The sequence below is a fragment of the Ammospiza caudacuta genome, chromosome 8 (assembly GCF_027887145.1).
Source record: "Ammospiza caudacuta isolate bAmmCau1 chromosome 8, bAmmCau1.pri, whole genome shotgun sequence".
NCBI lineage: Eukaryota > Metazoa > Chordata > Aves > Passeriformes > Passerellidae > Ammospiza > Ammospiza caudacuta.
The window spans coordinates 25,800,410-25,815,862 of NC_080600.1; the positions used below are offsets into that span (position 1 = coordinate 25,800,410).

The 15,453-nt window shown below is 34.7% G+C and overlaps 1 protein-coding gene across 1 annotated transcript in view; it reads left to right on the top strand.

Annotated features, from left to right (window-relative positions):
- Positions 1-12,972, top strand: part of TTC21B (tetratricopeptide repeat domain 21B) — a 34,014-nt gene extending 21,042 nt beyond the window's left edge. Inside the window, exons 21-29 of the mRNA XM_058809381.1 lie at positions 2,113-2,223; positions 3,406-3,487; positions 4,239-4,389; positions 4,808-4,969; positions 5,370-5,565; positions 6,479-6,703; positions 9,265-9,385; positions 11,641-11,708; positions 12,636-12,972. Of these exons, the coding sequence (XP_058665364.1) occupies positions 2,113-2,223; positions 3,406-3,487; positions 4,239-4,389; positions 4,808-4,969; positions 5,370-5,565; positions 6,479-6,703; positions 9,265-9,385; positions 11,641-11,708; positions 12,636-12,713 (1,194 nt within the window). The 3' untranslated portion in view covers positions 12,714-12,972. The remainder of the gene's footprint in view (positions 1-2,112; positions 2,224-3,405; positions 3,488-4,238; positions 4,390-4,807; positions 4,970-5,369; positions 5,566-6,478; positions 6,704-9,264; positions 9,386-11,640; positions 11,709-12,635) is intronic.
- The last annotated feature ends 2,481 nt before the right edge of the window (positions 12,973-15,453 follow it).

Below are 15,453 nucleotides of genomic sequence, written 5' to 3' on the forward strand. Positions count from 1 at the left end.
ACACTTCTTATTTTGATGCTTGTTATTGAATAGCTGTCACATGCACAAGCTGCTAAATACATCACTTAGTTTAATATTTGTACTCATGTGTTGTGGTTCCAAGAATCCATGTTCTTCCTAAAGCTGTAACTTCGGTGTATTTGAGACATCTTCTAAGAATGATGTGGAGAAGAAAAATAAATTGGGAAGGGAATAAAAACATCCTTACAATGGTGATTTCCCCATTAAGAGCAAGGAGACTCCCTGTCATGGTACAGGTACAGCTGTGGCTTTTTTGTCAGTATCAAAGCCTTACTTTGTCTTTCATACCAGTACTGAAATACCAGCATAGGATTTCCCTTCAGTTCTTGCTAAAATCATACTTCTAAGAGATTCACATTGTTACAAGATGTAGGCATTTGTACTAAATATCTGTTAGATATTTCTGAAGATTTTTGCTTTAATCCTACTTTGCTAGCAGCACAGAATACAGTGACATCTTAGAAAATAAGTGTTTCTCATGACTAACTCCCTGCCTACTTGTTGAGTAACAAAAGCAAAATATTTTGTTACCCACAACTAGTATAAAGGAGTTATCTCAATGTATTTTTATAGTTTCAGTAGATTTGAACTTGTTTTCTTTTCTTCATTTTTAAAAGCATTGCAAGATTAGAATTGAATTCTTTTAGATTACAAAATATTATTTTGAGCTGTTAAAAGTCCATCTGTCTCTTGGCACCTTCAGAGTTTACTTTCCTTAAAATTATATATTGAAATATTGGAAATTCCTTTGAAACTATCTGTACCTTGTTTTGTTAGAACAAAATCTCCTGTATTTTAGCCAAATGGATTGAAATACTGCATTTATCCAGGTAAATGTGAACAGATTGCAGTCCATGTCACAGGGGAGTTGTGTGGTTTTGTTTTACACAGTGAAATTGCTCAGGTAAGAGGCAATGCAGTTTCCTGAAGGAGACTTGAAGGGTGTTGCAGATTGCATCATGCACATAAGTTCATAATATTGTTTGTAATGGAGTTGAAAATTTAGAGACCACTTCCACTCACTAGATTCAAGTGTAGAACTCCAGTTCATTTTTTGCTTCCTGCAGGAAGTATTCCTTGACTCCAAGACTGCCTTTTGGTATTCCACTGAGTTGTGCACATATGAGCAGCAGCTTAAAGAAAGCTTTCATCTTTAAAGTTCTGACATGCATGCATTCCCTGTAGCATTTCAGTGCTTACCCACCTGCCTTCCTGTTTCAGAATTACATGGTATATGTTTGAGTGTGAACAGAACAGGAAGTAGGAAGAAAACAGTTTAAAAACTGTGCTAGAAGCCTGCATGTTCTGAACAGGATGTTCAAAACACTGTTCTGATTCAGAAGTGCCTTTCACAAGTGTAACTAGTGAAGGAATTATGATGCAATTATAAGTATCTCCCTTTTGGAAACAAAATCAAAACAGTTTTTAAGTAGGAGTGACTTACAGTTTATCTACTGCTAATTTTGCTTTGTGAACAAAGCTTCTGTTTACTTCAACAGAAACTTGATTAAATCTGTGGTAACTTGTATTTATAAAGTTTTCTGTGGCATTTTATTCAGAGTAGTCTATGATGGGACTTCAGCTTTAAGAATGTATGCTGGTGTACATTTTAGTTAGTCAGTATTTACTCTGTGGATTCACACAGAGTCTTGATGTTGTAGGTTGGAAATGCAAATAAGAAAATAGTCTCTTCTGAAACTTACTTGTACTCCAGAATTAGCTGGTGAATGTTGATGAGGTATTTGGTTTTTTTCAATATGTTTAAAACTACTTTCACTTACATTTTTCCAAGAACATTATTCATACCAAAATACTGGTGTTTTCAGAGCAACACTATCTGAGCAGCCCTGTTTTCAATGTTCCTTTAGAATATCCCTCAGAAGAAGAAAAGTTTTGTGTCTTCTAAAAGGTGAGGGAATTAAAATGGATTACATCAATTGATCAGGAGCCCACAGGAGACGACAGAAAAGGCTCTCTCTTTAGTGGAGATACAGTTTTTCCTTGGACCCCTGTAATATCAGGTTGATACTCAGAACTGAACCAGCTTTTTTCATCTTTGAATTACATGCAGTTAAATATTTTAATATACAGGCAATGTTGGAACTTGCACGTTTATATCTTGCACAAGATGATACTGATGCCTGTCAACATCAGTGTTCCTTACTGCTGAAGAATGACCAAGATAATGAAGCAGCAACGATGGTATGTGCTGTTATAGTAATGCTGCATCAATGCTTTTTGATGTTTGTGTGCCTGCAATATGATATATCCATAAAGCACTACTTTTAAAAGAGCCTACAGCTTTGTGATTTCAAAAAAAAAAGTGAAAAATCCATGGCAACAAAATGTTTTTCTGTTTATGGCAGCTGGTGTTCAACATGAAGTTTCTAGCAGTCATAGCCATTGTTCTACTTCAATATAAAATGAGTCTTTAGAAGTAAAGGAAAAAGTGTTGTAGTAAGATTGGATAAAGTATGGCTCAATGCATGTTCTATGGATAATTGGCTAATACTCAAGGAAGAAGCTACTTTTCCAGCACAGTAATATGAAAACAATCTTTTTTAAAGTGCTAGAATAAGAGAACTATTTATTTAAGGTAATTTTATAGTTTCATTAGTTTCATTCAACCTTAGTTACTCATATTTCTACTTAACAAGTTTTAATCATAGCTGCTGGTTCTTGTCTAGGACATGTATACTTCTTGGCCTAAAAGACATCTCAATAGACTAAGCAACTTTTGATGTAACACACTAGGAGCAATGTTATTTTAAGATGGGAATAATTTGTTTTCTTATAGCAATCTAACATCTGAAATTTGTTCTAGTATGGTGCATGAACAAAAGTAATAGCACTCTTGAAATATGTTATTAAACCTACTCTATATTAGCTTCACTTGAGAGAAACTGAAATTAAAGAACTCATTTTACCTTCCCTGCTGAAATGAGCTATCATCTTTCTTTTTCTCTAACTGTAAACTAACTTTGCTTTCCATGTGCATAATCTGCAGTTACTAGAAATAAAATTAGGAGTAAAACTATACAATGGTAAAAACCCCATACTTTAAAGATATGGCAGACTACTTAATTAACTTTTAATTTTCACCTTATGTGAAAAGGTGTTCATGTACTTGTTCATTATTACCCATGTGTGTTATATATTGTGTTTGTTTTCCAGAAAGTAATAAAAAGTCCAAGTGATTTTGCTTCTTGTGCAGCTCCTGCAGCACTTTAAAGCTATAGTTTTAGCTCTCCACATAACCACAGTTCATTAGTGTTTCCTCCCAAATTTACCCTAAACCAAGACAATTATTTGTAACTTTTGTTTAACGGTTTCACAATTTATAATATCTTGTTTTGTTTTCTCTAAAATTGTTCAATGCTGTAGATGATGGCAGATCTCATGTTCAGGAAGCAAGATTATGAACAAGCTGTTTTTCATTTCCAGCAGCTCCTGGAACGCAAGCCAGGTGAATGTTTAGCAGTGATACTTTTAATTTGTTTTGATATATAGTTCTAATGAAAGAGATGAATAAATAGCTGAATAAAAACTCTTTGATTAAAAAGAAATGTTTTATTTATAATATAATGGATACTAAAGGCAAAGACCATTATCATATATAAAAACATAAAGGTGGTTTAAGAGAATATGATAAAAAATATTTCTTGTAGATACAGTAATTTACTTTGCTGCAATGTAATGTGCATAGTTTACCTTAAGCCAAATACAAATAGGATGTTATTTACTTCTTCACTGTAAAGCACTTTCTTTTGTATTACAAGTGTCAAGTGCATGAGCACAAAGGTAATATTTTATTTGAAGACTAATAAAGGAAACTTGTCTTGGACAGCAGTAAGTTTTTTTTTTAGCAATTTTCAGGTCAGGACCAGAGAGAAAGCTACTAAAATCTATTAAAATTTTACTGTAATGAATGTAAAGCTTTCTAGTGGACTTTAAAAGAAGTCACAAGAGTGCAGCAAATGGTTTTGAGTGCTTTTGAAAGCGAGGGACAGATATACTTCTATAAAATCTGTATAAAGATATTGCAAGTATTGCAAGTATCACTTGACATCTTCATTCTTGTATCTGAGGTTACTGTGTAAATGTGCCTTATGTATTAAATTTTTATATGTGAAAAAATTAGGCAGGCTCATTATTTCTTATCTTATTCATATAGCAAATAAATAGAATTACAATCTGCTAATTATTTGTATATTTAGATAACTATGCCACGCTCTCTCGCTTAATTGATCTGTTAAGAAGAGCCGGGAAATTAGAAGAAGTTCCAAGATTTCTTTTAATGGCTGAAAAACATTCTTCCCGAACAAAGCTTGAACCAGGATTTCACTACTGCAAAGGACTGTATCTTTGGTACTTGCAATTATTATTAAGAAAAGATTTATTTGATTATGAAGTATAGGTTTAAATTAATTTTCTTGTCATTCATTGTCATTTAAAGGTGCTATGTTGATTTAATTAGATGTCAGGATTTAAGGGAATTCTCAGTTTCTCTGAATATCTCAGTATGTTCTTCCAGGTTCAATAATGTAATTCTGTTTATCCTCATAATTTATAAGAATTTGTCTTCACATTTTATAACTTGTCAGACTATTTTTAGTTTGCGAAAACAAGATCCTTGCAATAGTATGCGTGCTCTCCAAACCTTGCAATATCAGTGTGTGCAAATGGGTCATCTGTTTTTAAATACTTGGGTTTACTGGGATTTGGGTGGAATTTGGAGCAGACAATTTTACTTGCCCCGCTTTAAATATTTTAATTATCCGTGTAGGTACACAGGTGAACCGAACGATGCACTGCGGCATTTTAATAAAGCTCGGAAGGACAGTGACTGGGGACAGAATGCAGTCTACAACATGATTGAAATTTGTTTGAACCCAGATAATGAGACCGTGGGTGGAGAAGTCTTTGAAAATCTCGATACTGACATAGGGTAGGTGAATTAAATAAATATTGCTTGGGCTATTCTGTCATCTCCTTCTTCTGCTGCCCCTTCACAATGTGTGTTAATTTAAATTGCTAGAACTTTAAGATCATCTCGTGCTTTCAGTATTTTCTGTTATTGTGAGAGACCATTCTATACTGTAATAAGTGAGTCTCAAGCAGAAAATGTAGAAGATTTTCTCTGAATGGTGGTCATTGGCAGTGTTACAATCAGCTTGTTGGGTTGTCATTTCTGTTGTTGAAGAGAATCAATGTAGAATGCCTGTATACCAGAGCCATTTTTCTACAAAATGGCATGTCTTTAGCACAGAAGCATTTCTAACTTGTTAATTAGTTTGGTGTGTATTAAAAAAATAAGCTTCTATGAACATTTTTTTTTCTGATAATAGTAATTCAACAGAGAAGCAGGAGTCTGTGCAGTTGGCTGTAAGAACAGCAGGAAACCTGCTGAAGGAGCTCAAGCCTCAAACCATTCAGGGTCACATTCAGCTGCGAATCATGGAGAATCATTGTCTCATGGCAACCAAACAAAAATCAAGCGCTGAACAAGCACTGAGCACTTTCACAGAAATAGTTGAGGCTGAGGTTAGTAACCTGTCTCATTTCCTCACTCTTCCCTTTCATATTTGCTACATTTTTTTAAACCAGTCTCGCAATTGACATTCAGCAGCAGTGGCACGTGTTAGTGCTGTTTGCTCTAAGGATTATTCTCCTATCAAAAATTTTCTATAAAATTTGAAAAAGGTGTTTCTTTTTTTTTTTCGATGCACTATGACAGATGTATTTACAGCACAACCTTAGAAAGAAATGTAAAGGCAGAATACCAACAGTGAGTCAGGAGCACCGAGAAGGAGAAGGAAGCATTTGAGTTAGCTCCTGATACAACTACTCTCTGCATGTAGGAGTTGCAGTTGCAAGATGTGAACCCCATTCTCATCCTTTACTACTGAAGTCAAAAATTGCATTTGTGCCAGGAGTTCTTACTGCTTGCTTTTGAGGCTCTTGCCTAGAATGGTGGCTTTTAAGAATCCTATTTGTTTATATAAAGCTGGGATGCACGCAGTTTAGACATTAAATTTTTAAGAGCTGCACACCTAATAAGAGGAATCAGAGTCCCTTTCGCTAATATTTGACAGGCACCTCTGCAAGTGAAAAATACCACTTTTATTGTAACTTCCTGTTGACTCCAGATTTTATCTGAAATGTTTATTTGTATATAAAAAGTATATCTCTTAGTGGTATCTGATTTTTTTTTTCTTGTGAGATGAAATGTCTGGATTTTTTTAGCATTTCTTGTGCCCGGTGATTATCATGATTACAGAAATAATTGTAGCACTAGGTGCAAAACATGTCTGTAAGGTTAGGTACTCTGTCTTTATTTCCTGAGATTTAGCTTTTAGTTTAGTTTTTAGATACCTGATGAAAGTCTTACTTAAAAAAAAAAATTACAATCAAAATTTGAAAAAGCATCAAGCAGTCATTGTACTTTTTACTGCAGAAGGATCATATACCAGCACTTTTGGGAATGGCCACAGCCTACATGATCTTGAAACAGACTCCACGAGCCAGAAATCAGTTAAAACGGATTGCAAAAATGAGCTGGAATCCCATTGATGCAGAGGAGTTTGAAAAGAGTTGGCTTCTGCTTGCAGATATATACATTCAATCTGCCAAATATGATATGGCAGGTGAGCTTCTAAAACGGTGCCTTCGTCATAACAGGGTAAGTCAGTGCACGTTGAAAGTAACCTTAGAACCGTTCTATTTTAATTCATCAAAATGTTTACTTTTCTTCTGAAACAGAATTTTGAAATATATTTATTTGTTTGTTCGCCTGGTATTTCACTTATTAAGGAGAAGGGGACCAAAACAAGACAGGAAACCAGCAGCTTCACACTGGAGGGTAGTAAACAAACCTGTGACTGCTGCTTAGTCATTTTTGTTCGTGTTCTGTAGCAACTTCCACAGGTTTCAGCTGAGGGGACTCATAAAGCTTGGATTGTTTATGAAATGTCAGAGATGCATTCTACAGTCTCACAAAACTGATGAAGAAAGACGTGGCTGTGTAAATTTTGGAGACTTGCTCCATTTACTGACATACTATATTCATACCTTATGTTTCTAAACATTTGTGTTCATAAGCCTTCTACAGTGCAGGATTATTTTTTTAATGCTGGTATTAATCTTTTTCCGTGGCAATTACTGTCTGGTAGATTATCAGGGGACAAGGTCTCATGTTGTTTACCTCAGGGTTCCTGAGCAGGCAGACTGCACAATACCCTGCTTTGACTATGGGAATAAGCACAGATCTTAGCTTCTGCTTATTTTTCATTTTGATCAGCAAAAAGATGATCATGTTTTTATATCTTGACTTCCCTTCATGTAAGGCAGTCCAGTAGACTGGTGTTCCATACACACTGTGCTGCAGGTTCAGGGTACTGTTTATAGAGCACAGATTTGGTTTAGAAAAGGACACAGTGCTTGTACTTTTTTTATTAATTCAATGGTATAAAAGGTAAGGTTCCTTATTCAGTCATGTTTTAGCAGCTTCTGAGAGATGTTTTTTGAACACTTGATTTTTGAACATAAAACTGACAGCTACCACAGTTCTTGGTATAGTGCTATTATGTACTTCTGCAGAGGCCTCTTTAAAATAGGGTGTGTCCCATTTCAAAATCTCTACAGGTGAAGGGTAAACACGAGTCATCTCCCAAAACAAGGCTTATCTTGAAATAGATGGTTTGTTGAGGAGGTGTATCCCATGAATGCTGCTTTGTTGTAGAAATTACCAAGTGTAAAACATAGCCTACCAAGTAATTTATTTTCTTCTAAAATGTTTGAGGCTCATGAGTGACTTAGATAAACAGGCTCTGCTTTTAGCAAGGAGGATGGCAGATTAGAAGTGTGCATATCTGGCTCCCTGCAAAGCAGCACAGGAAAGAGAGGGACTTCTCTCCAAGTTGCATGCAAAGCTGGTAAGCAGGAATTGTGCTATACAAAGAGATGTTGAGTGGTTTACATCTTGACATATCTTGTCAATCAACAGGACAATATTTTATGTGGTAGGCTCCAATTGGAAGACTTGATTGGACTGAGAAAACATGTTATTGTGATTTGTTAGTTTTTCTGTTGGTTTAACAGAATTGAATGACATACATATACAATTTAAGTAAATATGTTGAGTGAAAATTTCATAAAAGCCTAGTGTAATTTAATAAGGATTTTTTTTGTTTGTTTTTGAAAGACTTAGGATTGGTTAGTAAGATGCCAGTGAGCAGACTGTTTCTGTGAAATTGAGGCTTCTTACTGATTGCTCCTCTTGATTTTGAACTTTTTGGTTTGTTTATTACAATTGAGAGGGGAAATATATTTTTATTCTCAACTTTCAAGCATTGCCATGCTGATCCCACTATGCTGTGATTTGAAAGTTTTTAATCAGTAGATTTTGAAAGCCTAACTGAAAGTAGAAAATTTCAAGATGGAAAGTAATTTATATATCAATATTGATTTGCATTGTCTTTGTAAAAAAGTTGCCTATGTTTTTCTCTTGAAAATTTTATACCTATTGGCAGCATGATAATATAAACTGTTCATGGTAAGGGCATGCAGTAGTTAAGTTTTTTTATAAATTGTTTTCCTGCTTTATGAGCTAAATGTAAGATTTCTGCATGAATTACTTTATCTTTTATATTAAGTTTTATTATTATGGAGCTAGATGGATTTATATGTGTGTATAATATAAGCAAAGCTAGTATTTTCAATGAATGCTTGATAGTTTTTTAGAACCTGCTTTTCAGATGCTTGGTGACTTACTCCTTCGATTAAGAAGAAATTAAATACTTAATGGTTGATTTTTCTTTTTAGGTTACTTTTGACTCTCTTTAAGCTTTAATTGGAAAATTATAATGTTAAACCATTTCCAAAACAAAGCTATGAACATACTTTCTTAAGAAAAAAATCCAAACAATGTTTGTGGAAGGTACAACACTAGACTTGAAATGCAGCTGTGTGGGGTTATTACTAACTGAGAGAGATAGCTGTTTTTGTAGAATCATTGCAGTGGTCTCTCTGATGAACTTTGATCTGGAGTAGAGCATAATTCTGTAAAACTCATTTATAACACAGATACTTTAAATTAAGACTATTGTGTCATCAAAGTGAGAACAAGTGTTACTTTTATTTTCCAGTTGTATGGATTTGGAGTGTTTTAGCAATTAATTTGTCAGTATTACTATATGCAAGCTTACTTAAATAAAATTTTGAATGAATATTTATATTTTGCAGTCATGCTGCAAGGCTTATGAATACATGGGATACATAATGGAAAAGGAACAGGCATATAAGGATGCAGCAATAAATTATGAGATGGCCTGGAAATATGGAAACCAGACGAATCCAACAGTAGGCACGTATATATAAGCTATAAAGTATGATTTTGGGTACTATGGTAGGAATGAAACAACTGCCTTTTACTGGAAAGACTGCTGTTAATTTTCTATAGAAATAAAGTATCACTGGTTTTCCTCACATAAAACCACAAATGTGTAAAGGTGTACTGAACATGGAAAGAGCCCTCATGGCAAGAGGTAGCAGCTTTATGATGCTTCAGAAGTTTCTGCTTACTGTTGTAGTACAAGGTTAGATCTGAAACAGTTTCAGTTGACTGTTTGTGAACAACTGTCTCTGTATGTACAGCTTTAACTTTAATAATGTATTTATAGTAATCGACTATATACTGTTTGTAGTAGATAGTCTTTTATAATTATATATATTATATGATGGTGGCAAGTCACTGATTTCTTTATTTAATTTTTTGTTCAAATTATCTATATGGATCAGGTTTTATGTACATGAGTGAGGATTTTTAAAAAATTATATTAAGTGTCTTTAAATATATCTATTTTAAAAAAGATGGCAAACTGAAAACTTGAGGCACTAGTCACGTTTCAATTTCAATAATAAATTGAAATTTGTACTAAATCGTCACATAATAAGACAGTTTCAATGTAGGAAACACTTTGTGAAAAGGATACATAGGATTAAATTAAATTTTCTTACTTAACACCTAGAATCTGTCCTTAGGTCCCAAGGCCAGTGGTTTTGGGATGTGTTTATTGCCCCTTGGAAATACATACAACCTCTAGTCTTTCATCTGTGCTCTCTCTTTGTCCCCTGTGGTTTTTTTTTAGCATTAGGATGAGACAGTCTTTGGCATCAGCTGAAAAACCAGTGTTTTTAAAAAAATATATTAACTGTTATGTGCATGGACTGCCAAATGTTTTGTTACTTTACCTGTAACTGCAGTGGTTTGGTTTATGGTTTTATCTCATATGATCTGTAGATTAAAGTAGTGACTAAATGTTTGTGGGTTAGCTCCTGCTTTTATAACATAGTTTTGAAAATGCACATACATGGATGGGTTACCAAAACTGAATGTGTTGTGAGTCATCTGTACTGAGTCAAAAAATTGGGAGGGTCAAACCAGAGGAAGGCTTATATCAAAACAGAAATAAAAATAACTGATAGAAATCTGACTATAGGTTAAATGGAAAAACCTTTATATGTCTGAGTTTGGGGGTAGTAATTTTTCCTAGATATTCCTGCTGTTGTAGACTGAGCCATGGTGGTTTTTGCTAAAATATTGCAGTTGTTAATCAAATTAAATGTATTAGAAAGACGTTTCAATAGTAAAGAGTTGTAATTTCTTAAGTTTGTACAGAACATAGATCAAGACTTTAATTTTTTTATATTGAAATGCTCTGGAGAGTGGTAATTCAACAAAGTACAAAACCTTTTGATGTCTAGATAGGAGAGTTCCTTAGTGAAATTAAACTGTCAAATTATCCTGCGTACAAAAGAGAGTATGATATTGAAGGTACTTTGTGCATTTGTTTCTAGTTTTGCATTACAGCATTCTGAGGATTATCATGCAGTAGAATAAAAATAGTCAAAGCAGCAAATTTCCATTTGGCAAGTAAAGCCATAAAAACTGGTATCAGATCCTGTATTTGCCAGTGAGGATAAGTTAAAAAATGAAATATTTAAAATTTCAAATTTTGGAAATTGCATGCTTATAGTGTTTTTTTTTCTCAGGCCTAATCTCTGTCCAGGCTGATGTGCTTGAGTTTTACCTCTTAGGTTGCAAGTACCAGCCTGGCATGTTGCTGTGCAACTTAGCTATTCCATGTGACTTTTTATATCAGTGGTCTGCTGACACTGCTACTGAATAGCATTTTAATTCCCTAGTTCGTTGTCCCTTTTTTTTTTGCCCCCTTTTTTCATTTAATAATGGAATTACCTTTACAGAGGGACAGTGTATTGCAGGTCACAGTGAGAAACTCTGTGGGATACCATGGTAATTGAAAGAACGCAGCCATTATGTATTCTGTCTAGTAGCACATGCTCCCCAGAATAATGTCTCCTTTTGATTCAGACGTAGCTATCAGTGTGTAAAGGACTTTTATGTACTACTTGAAGTGACTTTCAGTAGAAATTTTGATCATTACCAGGCTTATATGAGTCAACAGTAGGAAAAAAAATAACTTTAGAAACACACGGTGATCCAAAATAAATTTAAATGTGATATTTTTATTATTCAACACAGAAACTGAAATTGTTGCTTTTCCTCTCCTCCCTCTCCCCTCACCTCTTTAATTACAGGCTACAGGCTGGCTTTCAATTACCTGAAAGGGAAGAGATATGTTGATGCAATTGATGTTTGCCATAAGGTAGAACTTGTATTTGTGTTTAATACTCTGTCTCCTGTAGCAACATTCTTTACATAATGACCCTTCTTTTTCATTGAGTTTACATTTCTAAAATACATAGCTTAATGCTGGAAAAGTGCCCTGTCTAAAAATTTAAATATCCTCTTCATAATTGCTCTGTCTTGAGCTCCATGGAAGCAGATAAATGAAAGTGACTGGCTGTCATACATGAAGGGATATTCAAATGGCACTGCCTTCTTTTGGCCATGCTGTTGCAACTTGGTGAATCCATACAGAATATAGATGAAAAAATTGATCAAAACAAATATTAATATCAGAAAACACTGTTGGAAAGTAATTTGAGGTCTTAACTTTGTATGGTCCAAACATAAGCAGAGCGAATACAGAGTAAGAGGAAGGGCTACTATAAAAGAAGTAGAAGCAATATTATTAATTAATAATTATTCATATTAATAATAAAATAAATTTGCTCTGTTTGGGAGAAATAAAGATAATTAGGATGGGCAAAATGAATGGAAGGGTAAGGGAGAAGAGGGAATTGAAGGGGAGAAGATGAAGTAGGTAAAATATGCTAAGAAAGGTCCAGGGGAATGAAAACATAAAGGCAGTTCATCATCGCAGAGAAAGAATGCTTAAAACCTCAGAAATGTCTCCAGAGGTGCCTTCTGATTCATGCATTTCAAGCCATCCAGAGGCTTTAGCCTATGACCCCCATGCCTTCTGCACCAAGCTGAAAGAACAGTGGAAATGAAGCAGTGTCTTTGATAGAGGTGGTTTTCACTTGCATGTGTGGTGGTGTCTATACAGAATTAAATATTTGTGTGTTCTTAAAACAAACTTGTTGTTTTTTTAGTTTTAAAATGCATCAGCTCAGTGATGAGGGGGATTACCAACTCAGAACTTTTGGATTGTATTGTCTTTTAACAGGTCCTTAAAGTGCATCCAAACTATCCGAAGATCAGGAAGGAGATACTGGACAAGGCCCGAGCATCTCTAAGAAACTGAATTTGTTTTCCATGACTCATGGATTTAACCAGTCTTTGGAAACTATGAATGAAATACTGCAGTGACAGAGACCACATCAGCAAAAAATACTGTGGATATGATGAATTTAACTATATTAGAGATCTGGATTATATTTATGAAAAATCTGCAACCTTGAAAGAAGTTATATTTTTTCTTATTCGGGATAGAATACCACTCCCATATGTGTTTTGTAAAGTGTTATCATAACAAAGTGTTGGCATTATAAAAATGTTTTAAAGATACAACTCCATATTTTGTTGTGTTTATTTGAAGCAACACTAAAACAACAACCTGTCTTACCTACTAGAGGTGCATTGTTAAGAAAAGGGAATTCTTAATGGTAGTCATTAAGTTTATATATTTTGTAAGCAAGTTTTTGGCTTTTCCTGTTGACATTGTGTAGAGTTACTTTCAGTTTGATTTTTTGGGTTTCTTTTTAGGACAACTCAATGTTAAGGCTACCAAAGGGAGCCTGTTTGCTGTTATATCTAATCTTGCTTATCAATAACTGGGTGCTGTGTCTTGGGGAATTTTTAGCCTTGTTTTCTGAATGCATTGAGGTGCATCACTTAGACAATGATGCTGCCTGCTGGTGGTTGCTAGATCCTGCATTCCAGTGACTTTGGAGCTGTTGGTCAGCTAAACTAAAATGAATAGATGTGTCTCAGGACTATAACGCTTCTGCAAGATTTGTGTGGATATTAGAAGGGAGAAGAGACCTAAATAAGTGGCCTCTTCTTCCCTAGGGGTCCTTGAAACTTAGAGTGTGGCTTTGTCCTTTCTGTTTGAGCACTATCAGTCAGTCTGTACATGACTGCCCCCAGCTTCTTTCCTGTAAGTTTGCAGCATGACAGAGCTCAGAGGAGGAAGATTTAGTGTTCTAGGGAAAAACTGACGGTATTGGAGTGGAATGAGGAACATGGAAATATCTGGAGAATGCTGACAGGTGGGCTGTGGGGGGTCAGTATGTTATAAATAGGTTATAACATTGGTGGGGTTTTTTTCACTATTAAAAGAATAAGTACTGAGACAGCTTCTAGTAAAACAACATTTCTTTGTACACAGCCTTATTCATGCAAGATCAATGTGTTGTTACTTCCTGGATAGCATAGGAATAACATTTAGCTGAAGTTCAGAGTAAAAACAGGTACAAGATGTTTTCAGAAACTTCAAGACACCTGCATCTGATTTGCTTTTCTCATAAGATGGACATTAGCCTTTCATAAGGTGTGACAGATTAAGTCATGACAATGGTAAGATACAGAAATTAGTTGATAGAAATTGAACTGAGACTTCAAGTTTGGTGACAAGTTTTATGTATACCCCGTGCAGGTAGGATTTCTGAATTCCCATTAGCCATCTAGGCACTGGTGTCTTTTTATATCTGAGGTTTTTAAAATAGGAGTACAAATGAGATATGCCTTTGAATTTAAACATTTTTTTAGAAGGGTCTAAGTAGTCTTTCAGAAAAAATCTTGCTTTAATATAATATCTTTTTGGTTTATGTAAGCCAGTTCAAGTTTTCCTGCGCTTTTTTTTAATCTTCTTTTTTTTTTTTTTTTACTTTATCTGCAGAAGAAATGGTTTGGTGTCATACCTATCTGCTTGTACTGTTTCTTACTTTAAAAATGCATGTTCTGGTAGTTTGGTGGGGTGTTTTAGCTCCTTAATAAGTGGATTTGAATGGAACAGACTTCTGGGATGGAGGGGAGTCAGTAATGCTAATTTCAAAGCCCTGCACTCTTCAGTGTGATGTTGCTTAGCAACCCATCTTCCACTTTTGCCTTTGATGAATAAAAGAGGAGAGTGAAGCTGTGGGTTCTGTTGATTCATTCACTGGAACTGAAAATCTAAGCATCTTGTAGCTATAGCAACATAAGCCATAGGTGTCTCTTCCTCTTCTCTCTTGTCCCCCTTTTCATCTGCAGGTACAGAATGCCTAGAATATCTTCTAAAGGAAATAAAATTATTTTTGGTAACCTTGTGCTAAATACCATTTCCTGGTTTAATTTGTAAGCATTTTTTTAGATTTGTAGAATGCTAAAAAGATGGTCTAGGAAGTATCATTAGGCAAAAATTATTAGTATAAATAGCTAAAAGTAACTAGTAAGATTCTTAACAAAAATAGAGTGGAAGGAATTCGAAGGGGTTTTTTTTTCCCATTTCTGGACTAGGTTTGACACTTGCAAATAATTTCTGAAATATGGCTACAGCAATTTTTAGAAAGGCTGAAGACTTCCTAAAACCAGGCAGCTCTGGTTTAGTAACCTAAAATGTAATCTTTTTATTCATTAAATGAGTGAGTAGTTTTATAAACATACTTTAAACAGAGCTTATAATGTTAGACAATTTGCTGAAGATTTTCTTTGAAAGGTGACATTTCAGGAAAGTCTCAGTGGCAGTGGATTCTGGCTCCTCAGAAGATGATGCTAACTCATTAATAGGTTCCATATACAATGCTGAACAGGGGGAAAAGAGGAAAATAAGAAAATATTTCTCTAGCAAGTACTTCTCCATCAGCTTATGACTATGCCACTTCTCAAAGATGTTAACAGTGGTTTTGCTATCTAGCTTCATTTGCTCTGTGGTTTTACCTCTTGCTTTGTCTTTCAATGAAATTAGAACTCTTTGGGTTTTGCAACATTGACCTGCCATAAAATGTAAAGAATTGGACCATTACTGCAAAAATCTCATGCTTCTGTCTCTACTAAAAGTTGTT